The sequence below is a fragment of the Stegodyphus dumicola genome, chromosome 6 (genome assembly GCF_044657685.1).
Source record: "Stegodyphus dumicola isolate Sdum_Otavi_A_Nest chromosome 6, ASM4465768v1".
Lineage (NCBI taxonomy): Eukaryota > Metazoa > Arthropoda > Arachnida > Araneae > Eresidae > Stegodyphus > Stegodyphus dumicola.
Genome location: NC_140773.1, coordinates 84,306,208 through 84,322,327, shown reverse-complemented (window position 1 = coordinate 84,322,327; position 16,120 = coordinate 84,306,208). Strand labels below are relative to the sequence as shown.

Below are 16,120 nucleotides of genomic sequence, written 5' to 3'. Positions count from 1 at the left end.
CAATCCCTGGACAGGAAGCTAAATTTACAACTGTGGCATAAATGCATTAATAAGCATTACAGCACAATAATAAACAACATGAACAATAAATGCAATAAATAAAACAAATCAAATGCTATCAAATACAAATCAAATACTAAATGCAAATCAAATACTAAATACAAATCAAATCAAATACACATTTAAAAACAAAAACGACCATGGTCTTATACTATTTACAATTATTTACATTACGTAATATGGCCATAGTAATGAGCTAACCTGTCGTAATGAACGACTTTAGGTTTAGAGTTCGAAGACTTACGAATCCGAACCACGACGTCATTCAGCTTGTTTAGGACTGTGTACGGGCCATCCCAAGGTGACTGTAATTTCGGACAAAGTCCTTTGCGTCAAGTCGGATTCCACAACCACACCTTGTCTCCTTCGTGGAATTGATGTTCAGTAGCTCTTGTGTCGTATCGGGTCTTCATCTTCTCCGTCGCCAAGTTGACTCGCTCTCGTGCAAAGTTGTGCATCACTTCAAACCGGGCCTGGAGATCTTGAATATATTCCTCAGACGAAGAAGGAGCATCCGGAGGGCGGCCAAACAGTAGATCACAAGGCAGACGAAGATCACGATCGAAGAGCATCTGTGATGGAGAATAGCCGGTAGTCTCGTGGACAGCACTGCGGTAAGCCAGCAAAAAGAGTGGTAATTTCTTGTCCCAATCCTGTTGGTTTCTGGAAACCACTAATGAGAGGTTATTAAGGATGGTTCGATTGAACATCTCTACTATGCCGTCCGACTGGGGATGCAATGGCGTAGTTTGAGTTTTGTCAATGCCGAGTAGTTTGCATAGTTCTTTGATTACTGCCGAGGCAAAATTCCTTCCCTGATCGGAATGTAACTGAAGAGGCACTCCGAACCTGGAAATCCAGTGCTGTATCATTACCTCAGCTACTGTGACAGCCTCTTGATCAGGAACAGGGTACGCTTCAGGCCATTTGGTGAAGTAATCAATGACAACGAGTATCTATTTGTTGCCATCAGCAGTTCGTGGAAGAGGTTCCAAGATGTCAAAGGCGATACGTTCAAAAGGCGCCCCTACGTTGTAACGTTGCAGCTTGCCTCGGCTGCGTCTCTTCGGTCCTTTTCGACCTGCACAGGCATCGCAGGATCGGCACCACTTTTGCACGTCATCATTATTCCAGTAAAAGCGCTCACGAACTCTCTGTAAGGTCTTCATTATTCCAAAGTGACCTCCCGTAGGGCTGTTATGTAGTTCTTTAAGGACATCAGGAATGCGAGATCTTGGAAGTATCAGCTGCCATCGGAACGTCTTTCCATCATCCGATTCGAATTTCCGGTATAAGACGCCGTTTCGAATGTGAAGTGAATCCCAGAGTGCCCAATACTGTTTGGTTGAAGGATATATATGCCGTATAGATAGAAATGTCTTGCCAGGTAGGTTTTCTGGTTGATGACTCCATTAAATCAATTATGGGTTTAATGTCGCGGTCTTCCAGCTGGTCTTTCCTGACTTCATCATCACTCCACGGTTCTCGATCAGCCGATGTTGATGTTGTAATTTGTCTTGCAACCGGAGTCAGCAGCTCGTATTTCGCTTCCACCCTGGAACAATATCGGCAGCTTTCTTGGCAAGGTCTTCTAGACAGGGCGTCGGCGTTTCCATGTGATGATCCCTTACGATGACGGATAGTGATGTCATATCCTTGGAGTCTTTATCCACTTGGCTATTTGACCCTCAGGATTCTTGAAATTTAAAAGCCAGGTCAATGATGCATGATCGGTGCGGAGCAGGAATTTTCTGCCGTATAGATAGTGATCGAACTGTTCTACAGCTTTAACTATGGCGAGCAACTCTTTCCTGGTGACACAATAATTCCTCTCCGGTTTAGACAGGCATTGCTCCAGTACGCCACTACAAGTTCTTGGCCGTCTATTTCTTGGGACAAAACAGCACCGACACTTTCATTGCTCGCGTCGGTGTCTAGAATAAATGGTCGGTCGAGCTGAGGATACGTCAGGATTGGAGCAGATGTTAAAGCCTCCTTTAAGTTGTTAAATGCATCCTCGCATTCTTTTGTCCACAAGAACTTTTGGTTGCTCTCTGTCAGCTTGTGAAGGGGTCTTGCCATGGAAGAAAAGTCCTTCACGAATCTCCTATAGTAGGTGCAAAGACCTAGGATGCTTCTCAGCTGATGGACATTTTCGGGACGTTTCCAGGATTTAACCGCTGATACCTTTTCAGGATCCGTGCGCACACCTTCTGCAGAGATAACATGTCCCAGGTAAGTCACTTCCTTTCGGAACAATTTGCATTTAGCGGGACTCAGCTTCAGATTGGCTTCTTTCAGTTTCTGAAGCACCTTCCTAAGATTTTCTAAATGTTCTTCAAAACTCTTTACGACGATGATGATGTGGTCCAGGTATATCAGGCAGGCTTCGTAGGAAAGGCCTTTCAAAACAGTCTCCATAAGACGTTCGAATGTTGCCGGCGCATTACACAGTCCAAACGGCATCCCCTTGAATTGCCAAAGCCCTTGTCCCGTAGTAAATGCCGTCTTTTCTCGGTCTTCAGGCTGTATTTCTACCTGCCAATACCCACTCTTTAAATCAAGTGTTGAGAACCACTTGCTTCCAGAAAGAGTGTCTAGAATGTCGTCAATGCTAGGAAGAGGGTAACTGTCTTTCTTCGTAACCTTATTCAACCCGCGATAGTCGACGCAAAATCTTGTTGAGCCGTCTTTCTTTCTGACTAGGACGATCGGAGATGCCCATGGACTTACTGAAGGCTCGATGACATCGCCTTCTTCCATATCTTTTAACAGTGTTCGCACCTCTTCCTGTTTAGCAAACGGTAGACGTCTTGGATGTTGCTTGATCGGGGGATGATCGCCGGTATCTATTCTATGTTGTGTCAAACTAGTTCGACCCATGTCAGAAGATGAGCGGGAGAAAACAACTTGAAGATCTTTAATGACGCGATCGGCAGCATTCCTCTCTTTATCGTTTAATTGTGCATTCTGCAATAACTCCGATGTAATGATCTCTGAGGACACGGATTCTTGGATGTTACTCTTTCTTTCAACGCTGGTTACTGGAGTACATGCTGCTACCACTTCACCTTTCTTAATAACTCTCGCCTTCTCAGTTACATTGGCGACTCTCACCGGGATAACCGTTCTGGATAGGTCGACGAGTGTTGAGGCTACTAGTACTCCTTTTGGGCTATTACAGTTATTGGGATATTCTATGATGCCGTAGCGGAAATTTCTGTTTTCGGCTATGGATCCAGGAAGTAAAATTTATGTTCTTGCCGGTATTGAGATATTGTCTTGTGCTATGATTTTATGAACAGATTTAACTTCTTCATCATTAACTCCAAATAACGCTATGTCCTCAGATGTAGAATGCAATTCGTTGTTTTTAAAGTCCAAAGAAAAACTGTATTTCCTTAGAAAGTCCAATCCGAGTATGCAAGAATCAGTGATCTCTGCTACATATGCCGTGTGATGGTAAGCGGCACTTCCAAACGTGATGTTAACATTTACTTTTCCGTCGATGTCGATCTTCTCACCGGACACAGTCTGGAGGTAACGCAGGGCGGCGTCCAGATAAGTTTGTTTCCTAGTTGTTGAGCCAAATCTTTACGGATGATGGTAACGTCGGCTCCTGTATCTATAGTCATATTGTACAGAATTCCATTAATATGTCCTATTATGAAAAGTCCATTACTGCCGCCTGTCACTGCAGAAATCTGAAGCGCTTTAAACGGGGGTTTTTCATTATCTGGCAACCTCCGCCCCGCAAGATGGCCACTAATTAGTTTCCCTGCTGCTTGTTAGAAGCGGTCTTAACATCCGTACCCTGGGGTATTCTGCAGTTTCGTCGTATGTGCCCTTCAGCACCGCAGTTCCAGCACTTAACGGTCGGTTTCTTCTCACCAATATTCCGTCTCAAGGCGTTCAGATGTCTAGTTAGATCGTCTAGACGAGCGGTGACTTGATCCCCTGGCTCCTGGACTTGAGCAGCTCTGACTTGGTGTCGGTCTCGACGAGTGGCTTGCTGGGCTGCTTCGAATTTCATGGCGTACACTAGAGCACTTTTAAATCTTTTACATCAGCCATTCGTAGAGCTTTCTGTATTTCAGTATCCCGGATGCCGTCGATAAAGTATTGCAAGGACAGGATTTCCCTTGTTTCTGTTAAACATTCCAAAAAGGCGAGATGGGACAGCCTTTCAACATCCGTGGCGAGCTCCTGAAGTGTTTCGGTAGGCTTCTGTTGACGAGATTTTAATTGGAGCCTGCACTTCTCCCCAAAGCGCAGCTCCAAGGCGCCGGACAGAGCTTCGAAATCTAACCTTTTGTTTTCGGGAAGAGTCTGAAGGATATCCGCTGCGTCGGCTCTTAAAGAAGCGGCGAGATGACAGGCTTTAGCTTGGGAATCCCATCCATTCGCATCCGCCACGATAGAAAATTGTGTCTTATACACCTGCCAGGAGGTCTTCCCATCATATGTGGATAGCTTCAGAGGTGGACGAGCAGGCATCGGTAGGAATTTAAAATCATCACTCCTGCTCCTTGCCGACGCTACGAATTTCTTTAAAGTATCCATTTCTTTGGCAACTGCAGAAACTCTCTCATCAATTTGTTGTTCGATTTGTTGTTTAACGGAACAAACTCTTCCTTCTATTTCTTCTTTGACTGAATCAACTCTGTAACCTATTTGTCGTTCCACTGCCGAAACTATGTCTTCTATTTGCTCTTTCACAGAAGAAACGTTTTCTTCAATTTGTCCAACTTTAATTTCGACTGCGTCTATTCTGCTTTCCATAGCCTCAAATTTATTTTCTATTACGCAGGTAATTTCTCTTTTCATTTCGTCCTGACCTGCTTTCATCTCATCTTTAAGCGATTTCATCTCTTCCTTAACGGATTCCTGGCCCAATTTCATTTCTTCCTTAACGGATTCCTGGCCCAATTTCATTTCCTCTTTAATTTCTTCTTTAAAAGATGTTTGGCCAGCTTTCATCTTTTCTTGGAACGCAGCAAAAGCAGTAATGAGCTGTCTCAATTGTTCTTCCATCCCTCTTGTTATTGGCATTCAAATCCCACCTCTGACACCAAAAATTGTTGCGTGCGTACGGGTTTGTTACGAAATGAATGCACAAGTCCGATGAAAAATGAACAAAAATTTATTATTATCACAACAATAATGCTTAATTTTCTCAAATTATCATGCAGTATTACAATATCTCACATTAGTAATCTTTTAACTACTCAAATGTCCAATAGAACGTAATTCAAAACAGCTAAAGAAAGCTAATCCGCGAATTCGCTACAATCAACAAGAGCAGTTTTCTAAACAACAACAAACTAAGCAACTACTGCAAACTGAGATGTTTTCCTCCTTTTATAAGATTTTAAAATCACGCGCTAGAATTTTCCAGTACTTTCTCGAAATCAAAAAGAGATATTTATTTATTTAATGCACGCGCTCTTGTATTTTCAATTTTCCGGCTTAGCTTTCTTTTAATATTCGTCACGCGCTGCACTGCGCGAGAAATAAAACAATTTAATTTATAGTTGAACTAACATTAGCTTTTTAAATACCAAATTCGTAACACTATATATATATTAAATAAAAATAATTTAAACTCATGAAAAAGAGAAATAAGACAAAAGAAAATAAAAATAAAAAGTACAGAAAATGTTAACACGTTCGCTGCCAACCATGAATTATCTGGCGGTTCGAAATTTGTGTTTAGACGCCAGCTACGAGTTAATTTGCAGAACGTTTTCGTTTAAACTATGCCACATAGATCAAACTCGTAGTATTTTCATGTCCTTTGAAGTTATCAGGCTTTGGGGATTAACAAAAAAAAAAAAAAAAAAAAGAGAATTTGGCGCAATTCAAGAAATTTATTATAATTTATATAAGTCTAATATAAATAGTTATAAAGTAAATAACATAGGACCTGTAAAAATAATCAAGCAATTTATAATAATCTTTGTTATAATAATTGTAAAAATAACCAGTCTTTGTTACAAGCAACCCCCAACTACGAATATACTCGTTACGAGTATATTGGTAGTTGGCGCTGTCATAAAACATTTTAACGCAAAAAATCGACTACAATATAACTCGTATAATTAATAAAACGATTAATAATTTCCTAAATTCAGTATGTTTCCCATAAACACACCTTTTGTATTTTTATTTTACAATTAAGTAGTTAAAATTTGTTGGCTTGGTGGAACCGTTTTTGAAAATGTCGCTCGATAGCGAACATGTTAAATATAATAAAGGCAGGCACGGAACGTAAAGGGGCTGTACTGACGACGAGGACAACAGCTAAAAGTTACTCCATCCCGTCTGAGATATTAGATGCGATTTTGGCGAAACTGAGTATGCATTTCAAAGCATAGACATATTTTAAAATAATTTCAGCCCACATATGGATATGCTCATCTATTTGTTGGCTAAGGTGATGTTCTGGAGTCTCTCTACAAACGAACATATTAATGATCTGGATCTCATGCCGCCCCCCCCCCCGCAGGAGCACTCGTCATTTTCACGTCGTCTAAAGAGGTAGGTAAGTCATGAAAAACTCCTGCCCAGTTAGAAATTGAGTAAAGTGAAGCGATTCACTTCTTAGAAGCTGACCTTAAAAAAAAGATTTTAGACTCTTCTGTCAGTATTCTTTGCTTCCCACAGACGTTGCCAACGATTCAATAATTCTCTTTCGAGCTCAGCTTTTAAGAACGAACCATGGAGAGGCAGATGAAATGCGCTTACGTGGGGCTCAGTTGTTGATCTCGTGGCTCTTACATCTGCAATTTCGTTACCCACTATTCCTATGTGGGTATTTACAAATTGGAGTTTGGGCCTATGATTACAATATATATATATATATATATATGGTATATTTATGAAACGTTTTGCACGATTCTAACGAGTAAAGTTTTACAGTATGTATCTTGAAATGCCTGAAGGCTAGAGGCAGAGTCTGTGTAAATATTAGAATAGTTATTAGGCAATGTATAAGCAAGTGCATCTTTATGCAAACAACTCAGCGTGCAAAAACTGAGTTATACTAGCTGAGTCTTTTTTCCCAGGTCTTTATGATATGGCTTCCATGCAGTCATGACAATATCCACTGTCGAGCCACATTCTCCTTTGGACCCATCAATGTAGATTGCGATGGCTTTGAACCACACCAGAGACTTAAAGTAAATTGAAATACTGAATTCAGCCGAGTGACAAGATAGCATACTAATTCAGAAATCAAACAACAAAAATCAGCGTTATATTTACAAAGTTTTCACAGGACTAGTTTCGATGGTTTTACCGAACCACCATCTTCAGCTGCAAAACCGCAAATGAACAAGATAGGAAATAATGATTAGATAAGATAAGAAAGCCTGGACAAGAATAAGCAAGTGGCGCCATCTGTTGGTAAAACCAGAACTAAAACATAATTTCTTTAAAGGCCGAAGGCAAATTTGGATTGGAATTAGGATCGTTAACTAGAACAGAAAGATTTTTATGAATGTGAAATGCCTCTAGAAAATCCAGTTCTCCAATGGAAGATGTTTTTTGAATAATTTTGGCAGCAGTAAAACTGAAAGTGTGGTTTTCGGACCAACAATCTTGAGCAACAGAAGACTTCTGTGTTTCCTTTTTTCTAACATATGCCTCATGTTCCTTGACGCGAAATTTTAAGGCTCTCTTAGTTTGGCCAATGTAAATTAAACCACACTGGCAAGGAATCCTATAAATACCCCAGGAATTCATATCCGGAATGGGGTCCTTGAGTATGGAACTCGGAATTTTATTGATGGGAGAATAAACAACCCGAAAGTTAAATTTCTGCAAAATATGTGCAACTTTATAGCTAATTGATGGAAAGAAGGGAATGACAACAGAATTTTTATAATCTCCTAAAACAAGATTGTGCCTTTTAGTGTGTTGAGATGAGAATTTTTTAACTGCTTGATTAATAATGTTGGGTGGAAAGCCCCTGTCAATAGCTGTTGCTTTTAAATACTTTAGTTCTTCATCAAGGGCTAGTTTGGAGGAGCAAACTTGAAGAGCACGGAAAACATAGGAATAAAAGGAAGCTAACTTTTGTTTAGTCGGATGACATGATTTAAAGTGTGGTGGAAGGCAAACCGATGAAGTTTTACGGTAAACCGTAGTACTGAAGTTGGATGTGTTACGTGTGACCAGAATGTCGAGAAACGGAAGAGAATTGCAAGTCTCAAGTTCAAAAGTGAACTGAATAGCAGGATCAATAGAATTCATTGTTGAAAGAACTTTATTTAAAAAATCATCTTTATTACCTTCAAACAGAGTAAAAGTATCGTCTACGTAGCGGAACCATGCCGGGAAGTTTAAAGTTTCAAACAATTTTGATTCATAATAATGCATGTAGATATCAGCCAGGATGGGACTGAGGGGGCTTCCCATGGCTAATCCCTCAGTTTGCTTGTAATATTTATTTTGGAAAACAAAATGTGTTTGTTTCAAACAGAGTTGAGTGAGAGAAATTAGCTCATCAATTTCGATGCAAGAGAAATGAAATTCGCGAAGTCTGGTTTCTAGACATCTTAATGCACCCTCCACTGGGACATTGGTGAATAATGATTTTACATCAAAAGAAACCATGAGTAAATTACTAGGAGAAATGTTTTTAACTTTTTTTACAAACTCTATTGAATTTTTTATGGTGTAAATGTTATTGTCTAATAGAGTTGAAAATCTAGAAACTAAATATTTAGCTAATGGATACGAGGCAGTACCTAAATTTGATACAATAGGGCGGAAAGGAATACCACTTTTATGAATTTTGGGAAGAGCATATAATCTGGCACAATTCGCAACAGATGGGATAAGTGAATTTTTTAAGTTGGCCGAAATGATTTGCGAAGATTTGATCGCAGTTTTTATTTTTGACAAATCCGAAGGTGAAGGATCTTTAGGGACCGGATTATATGGTCCTTCGTTTAAGAGTTTAGTGACACCATCGATGTAAGTGTTCCTATCCATGACGACTATCTGGCCACCTTTGTCGGCCTTTGAAATAATAATATCCGGGTTAGAATGAATTTCACGCAATGTAGCTCTTTCTCTCGCAGTTAGATTTGGTTTCAAAGGTTTATTAGTTTATTATTGAATTTCACATTATGAGCGATAAGATGCCTAATCATTTCTTTCTGTGAATCTGAAACTTTACTGAACTTGAAAGCTTTTTCGATAGGAGCTAAAATCTTTGGAATCGAGGGTTTACAGGTTTGTGAGAAGTTAAAATTATATTTTAGAATTCTCTCTTGTTCTTCTGAAAGACTAACATTAGAAATATTAACTATTGGCTTGATGTTTACAATGGGAAGATTTTTTGAACTACTTGAACTGGAAGATTGTAAAAGAAGTTTTTTCGAATTTAACTGCAAGGGTGTTTTTATGACGGTTAACTGCATTCTCCGTTCTAGACCAAGACTTTTGTTCAAGGGCAGTGAATTTTGGATATGATTTAGCGAGTTCCAGATGAAGCTTATAGAGTTCACGTTCAATTTTGGACAATTGTTGACGTGTATCCCTTATGACGGACCGAAGTAAGGCAAACTTGCAATTTAACAGAATTCTTGAAACGCGACTCGAAGGTTTTTGATTAGATTTGATTTGAATAAAATTGGGGATCAATTTTCTACATTTACATTTAAGTAAAAAGTCAAGATGATTCAGGAATTTTTGCCGTTTCAGGCATAATTTAGTGAAACGATTAACGGATGAAGGCATGATAAACAATACAGAAAATCAAACTAAATTAACTAAACAATAATAAAGCACACACAAAACAGCAGAAAAATTCCTCACTGAAATTAATAGAAAACAAAACGTTTGTAAGCAAAATGCATGAAATCAGACAAGCAAAGCACAATATCCAAATATACAAAATATAAACATAACTTGAAAATTGCAAAAAAGTACTTACCGAAACTCATGCAATCACAAAATGGCGGCCACACCACGTGCAAAAAAGAAAGCAAAAAGTAAGCCTGTTTGGGGCTTCTATAATTAAGACACATTAACACGCCGAATAAATACTAATTCAGAAATCAAACAACAAAACAATTGTAAACATCAAGCCAATAGTTAATATTTCTAATGTTAGTCTTTCAGAAGAACAAGAGAGAATTCTAAAATATAATTTTAACTTCTCACAAACCGGTAAACCCTCGATTCCAAAGATTTTAGCTCCTATCGAAAAAGCTTTCAAGTTCAGTAAAGTTTCAGATTCACAGAAAGAAATGATTAGGCATCTTATCGCTCATAATGTGAAATTCAATAATAAACTAATAAACCTTTGAAACCAAATCTAACTGCGAGAGAAAGAGCTACATTGCGTGAAATTCATTCTAACCCGGATATTATTATTTCAAAGGCCGACAAAGGTGGCCAGATAGTCGTCATGGATAGGAACACTTACATCGATGGTGTCACTAAACTCTTAAACGAAGGACCATATAATCCGATCCCTAAAGATCCTTCACCTTCGGATTTGTCAAAAATAAAAACTGCGATCAAATCTTCGCAAATCATTTCGGCCAACTTAAAAAATTCACTTATCCCATCTGTTGCGAATTGTGCCAGATTATATGCTCTTCCCAAAATTCATAAAAGTGGTATTCCTTTCCGCCCTATTGTATCAAATTTAGGTACTGCCTCGTATCCATTAGCTAAATATTTAGTTTCTAGATTTTCAACTCTATTAGACAATAACATTTACACCATAAAAAATTCAATAGAGTTTGTAAAAAAAGTTAAAAACATTTCTCCTAGTAATTTACTCATGGTTTCTTTTGATGTAAAATCATTATTCACCAATGTCCCAGTGGAGGGTGCATTAAGATGTCTAGAAACCAGACTTCGCGAATTTCATTTCTCTTGCATCGAAATTGATGAGCTAATTTCTCTCACTCAACTCTGTTTGAAACAAACACATTTTGTTTTCCAAAATAAATATTACAAGCAAACTGAGGGATTAGCCATGGGAAGCCCCCTCAGTCCCATCCTGGCTGATATCTACATGCATTATTATGAATCAAAATTGTTTGAAACTTTAAACTTCCCGGCATGGTTCCGCTACGTAGACGATACTTTTACTCTGTTTGAAGGTAATAAAGATGATTTTTTAAATAAAGTTCTTTCAACAATGAATTCTATTGATCCTGCTATTCAGTTCACTTTTGAACTTGAGACTTGCAATTCTCTTCCGTTTCTCGACATTCTGGTCACACGTAACACATCCAACTTCAGTACTACGGTTTACCGTAAAACTTCATCGGTTTGCCTTCCACCACACTTTAAATCATGTCATCCGACTAAACAAAAGTTAGCTTCCTTTTATTCCTATGTTTTCCGTGCTCTTCAAGTTTGCTCCTCCAAACTAGCCCTTGATGAAGAACTAAAGTATTTAAAAGCAACAGCTATTGACAGGGGCTTTCCACCCAACATTATTAATCAAGCAGTTAAAAAATTCTCATCTCAACACACTAAAAGGCACAATCTTGTTTTAGGAGATTATAAAAATTCTGTTGTCATTCCCTTCTTTCCATCAATTAGCTATAAAGTTGCACATATTTTGCAGAAATTTAACTTTCGGGTTGTTTATTCTCCCATCAATAAAATTCCGAGTTCCATACTCAAGGACCCCATTCCGGATATGAATTCCTGGGGTATTTATAGGATTCCTTGCCAGTGTGGTTTAATTTACATTGGCCAAACTAAGAGAGCCTTAAAATTTCGCGTCAAGGAACATGAGGCATATGTTAGAAAAAAGGAAACACAGAAGTCTTCTGTTGCTCAAGATTGTTGGTCCGAAAACCACACTTTCAGTTTTACTGCTGCCAAAATTATTCAAAAAACATCTTCCATTGGAGAACTGGATTTTCTAGAGGCATTTCACATTCATAAAAATCTTTCTGTTCTAGTTAACGATCCTAATTCCAATCCAAATTTGCCTTCGGCCTTTAAAGAAATTATGTTTTAGTTCTGGTTTTACCAACAGATGGCGCCACTTGCTTATTCTTGTCCAGGCTTTCTTATCTTATCTAATCATTATTTCCTATCTTGTTCATTTGCGGTTTTGCAGCTGAAGATGGTGGTTCGGTAAAACCATTGAAACTAGTCCTGTGAAAACTTTGTAAATATAACACTGATTTTTGTTGTTTGATTTCTGATTTAGTATTTATTCGGCGTGTTATTGTGTCTTAATTTAAGATAGCATACATAAGTCCTATGTTTCTTTGAGTCATAGCGCACGCACTATTGCACTCTCGGGTTGAGCTAATAGATGAAGGGGCGGCAGGTTCCAAAATCATGTTTAATGCATTAGTAGGCGAGGTTTTGTACCTCGGCAAATGTTTAGGAGGAATGGTATTTGTGCAGAGCGTAGCAGATTCTCCAATTTAATAGTGACAGTTATGCCCCACATGGAGGCCCCTGAAAGTGCTATTCGCTTTACAACTATTGTGTACCACAAAGATACCCTATATGTTCTATTGAGATGAAACTGTGGCTGATTATTTCTTCTGTTGTTTACTATTATTTGTCGTAAGTCTTACGGCACAGGGTCCACCTATCTGCCAGGAATGAAACCGTGTTGCCTTTCACTTACATTTTGTCCAGAAAGGATATAGTGTTTCAGTGTTTGAAGGACAACACTCTCTAGAAGTTTACCGAAGGCGGGCAGGAGGCCAAACGGTCAATAAAACGCCCCACATTACGGTCTTTGTTCTCTTTTAGGAACAGCAACACCTCGCGAAGTTTCGTGCCAGCTGAGGAATACTTGTTGCACCAAGAAGGTGTTACACAGACGAACAATAACACCGAATGTGTGCTGTTTATGATTTGCATAGTCTACCCCATCAGAACCTGGGGCTTTATTGGGTTTTAATATTTTTACTATATGCCGCCCAATCGGTATAATGGTCAGGGAAGTTGACTGTGATACCGAAGGTCCTGGGTTCGAATTCCGGAGAAGGTGTGATTGTAACTGTCCGTCCCTTCATTGAAAAAGTGATAGTGGCCCACTTATTAGGTGACTCCAATTGTTATATTATGCAACTAAACTTCAGTATGGGATGAGAGTGCGTGTTTAAATTTTATGTTAATATATTTCGTTTTCCATTAGTTCTTTGACATAAATATAGCTAGCTAACTGATAATTTTTATAAGAATTTTCGTTGTTGCTGTAATAATTAATATATGTTTCTTAATTTCTAATTTTGCGTATTGCGGCATAACTAATGCCGCATAATTGTCTGGAGCCGTCTAAAAATGAGTCTACTATTCTTTTAAACATAACAAACAGAGAATAACGACACTTCGAGTATTATTGTATATGTAGCAAGGATGATAAATTTTGAGATGAATTTCCTTATACTATTCGAAAAAAGCTAAGAGTTTTTAAAAGTTTCAGCGATATTTAATTTTAATCATCAAATTTCAGATCTAAGAAATTAAGGCTTTGAATGCTGCATCTTAACTTTAAGGTGCATTAAATGTTAAAACTACCGTTAGAAACTCAGAATAAATTTCTAACATATCTATCTATTTTTATTTCCTTGTACGAAGTAAAGAAAGTTATAAGATATTTCTCACGCTTTCCTAGCGTGCCTTCGTGGTGTAGTGGTTTGCACACTGGGCCGGTATTCCAGAGGTCCGTGGTTCGATTCCCGGCGAAGGCGTTGTATATTTTTCATCTCTCCTGCTTCCAAAATACCTAATGTCTCTACAGTTGCGCCCGAACTAAAACGGTGTTGGATGATGATTCTCCTCACCCAGGATTTTGCGATTGGGTCCCTTAAAAACCCCAGTCGCCCTTTAAAAGGGGGAGTATATAAGGTATTTCTCCCGCCTTGCTAGCGTGTCTTCGTGGTGTATTGATCTGCGCGCTGGGCCGGTATTCCAGAAGTACGTGGTTCGAGTTCTGGCGAAGGCGTTGTTAATTTTTCATCTCTCCGGCCTCCAAAAAATACCTAATGTCTCTACAATGTATTGTAATCCCGAAAAATTTCGGATATCAAATTTCAACGAAAATAGCAATTTTGACCGCTCTCGAATCCATTCATACGACTTTACATCTGTAGCAACGGGCAGAAAAAAGGACTCTTTTTTCCAAAACATTCTAAAAGAGATTCAGAAAGGCCGTTTTTTCATGACGTCTGTGCGTATATATGTATGTATCTCGCTTAACTCAACAATGATTAGCCGTAGAGCACTGAAATTTTGTATTTGGGACTATAACGTCTAGTTGTGCACTTCCCTTTATTATTGCAATCAGTGAGACAGAACGTATATATAAGTAAAGAGTTAAATAGATTGATAGGTAAAATAGTAAGAAATTTAAAACCGTAGCCACAACGTCAAGAAAGAAATTATATATCTATATATGTCCACTCTCTTATCCGGCTCGGTGAGCTCTATTTTTTTTATTCTTGTTCCTAAATTGTGCATGTTTTATTTTGAAAGTGCCTTTAATTAAGCTGCATGCAATAGTTGTATAATTATCAACAATTTAAAAGTGTAGGTGGAGCTAAAGCTAATCTAAAGCGAATTTGTTTGCATCTGAAATTAACTTATTAGTAAATTAAGTCAGCTAGTGCACTAACTTCAGCGGCTTTTTATCCAGTAGAACCAAAAGTTAATTTTCAGTTTTGTCTTTATGCCAGTTGACCGAATTGCTTGTTTTTTGCCTGAAACTTTAAAGTTATTTGTAAAAATTGCTTTTTTATCGTTTTTAATTATATTTGGTACATTAGGTTTCCTGTACTTTGAAATTTTTAATGGAGATATTTTAAGTTTTTATGAATTTTTGCCTTGCAAAGTGAGAACTGAATTGATTGAATGAGAAATATGAAATTGGAGGAAATAAGTTTAAATGAAGTGCAGCCAAAACATGCGTGTAATTTAATAGCCGTGCAAGGAAGGATTTAAAGCCGTGCGTGTTCATGTGATAATCACATCAGATTTTTCCTGATGCTAACCAATTTGTCTTTCTATTGTTCATATTATTTAGGCATCGAATATCATGTCAATTTTTAGCTATGGATTTCCTTAGATGTCTGATAAGATTATTCTTACGAAGTAGTCTGCATAATAACATAATATTACTATAGCCAACGATCTGTCATTACGCTTACACGCATTCTTTAAACTGGTTTTAAAGAAAATAATAAGGTTCCTTTAAAGTGGTATTCAGATATAATTTCTTTCTTTTCAGCTACAAAATCTTTCAGCCACAGAATGCACGTTTCTCCCAAATAAATAAAAGATGAATAAAAAATTACTTGTGAATAATCCCTATTTCATGCGAAAGTTACATTCATGTACACCACGGAAGCTTTTATATTTGCAAAGCACGTTCTAAAGATTTTCAAATACCGATAAGAAATGATCAGCTTGCAAATGAATTTTGCTTAATCCAGATTAAGAAAGCGTTACCGCCAAACGAGTGAGATAAGTCAAAACAACAGCATATGGGATTGATAATGCACCATTATGTGATGATTCGAAAACTTTTCTGCGTATTATTTTCACTCAGTAACAAAATAATCGTTTGGCTTCGTATAACAATGACTTTTTTATTTTACTTTAGTAAATGAATTTCTTATTTATAATTCTTTTTTGTTTAGCATATAACTGAAAGTATCCTTATTTCTCTTTGTAGTTTGGAAATGTTCCCAACATTTCTGGTCCTGCTATTCTGCGGTGGCTTAGCACATCCAGTAAGAAATTTTTTAATTACGGGATAAATACTTCACATGCACCATCCTTATATTTGCATTTATCTTGTTATTAAATAATATGAATATTTGCTCTACGAACACATACATAATTCTTGAACCGTATTATTTTGTGGAAAAACTTACATTTATTACAAATTAAACAATTGAAATTAAGTACAGCACCTTTAGAAATTTGGCAATCTTCGGGACAATCGATCAAGAATCTTCAAATTAGCTATATTTTGAAGGTTTGCTCTGCCAGTCAATATCTCAAATAAAACCCAAGATATTATTTTACTCAGGTCATAATATATGAA

The 16,120-nt window shown here is 37.8% G+C and overlaps 1 protein-coding gene across 1 annotated transcript in view; it reads left to right on the top strand.

The window, feature by feature from the left end:
- Nucleotides 1-16,120, top strand: part of LOC118200555 (glutathione S-transferase 3, mitochondrial-like) — a 49,053-nt gene that overhangs the window by 21,870 nt on the left and 11,063 nt on the right. Inside the window, exon 4 of the mRNA XM_035372517.2 lies at nt 15,746-15,803. Within this exon, the coding sequence (XP_035228408.1) occupies nt 15,746-15,803 (58 nt within the window). The remainder of the gene's footprint in view (nt 1-15,745; nt 15,804-16,120) is intronic.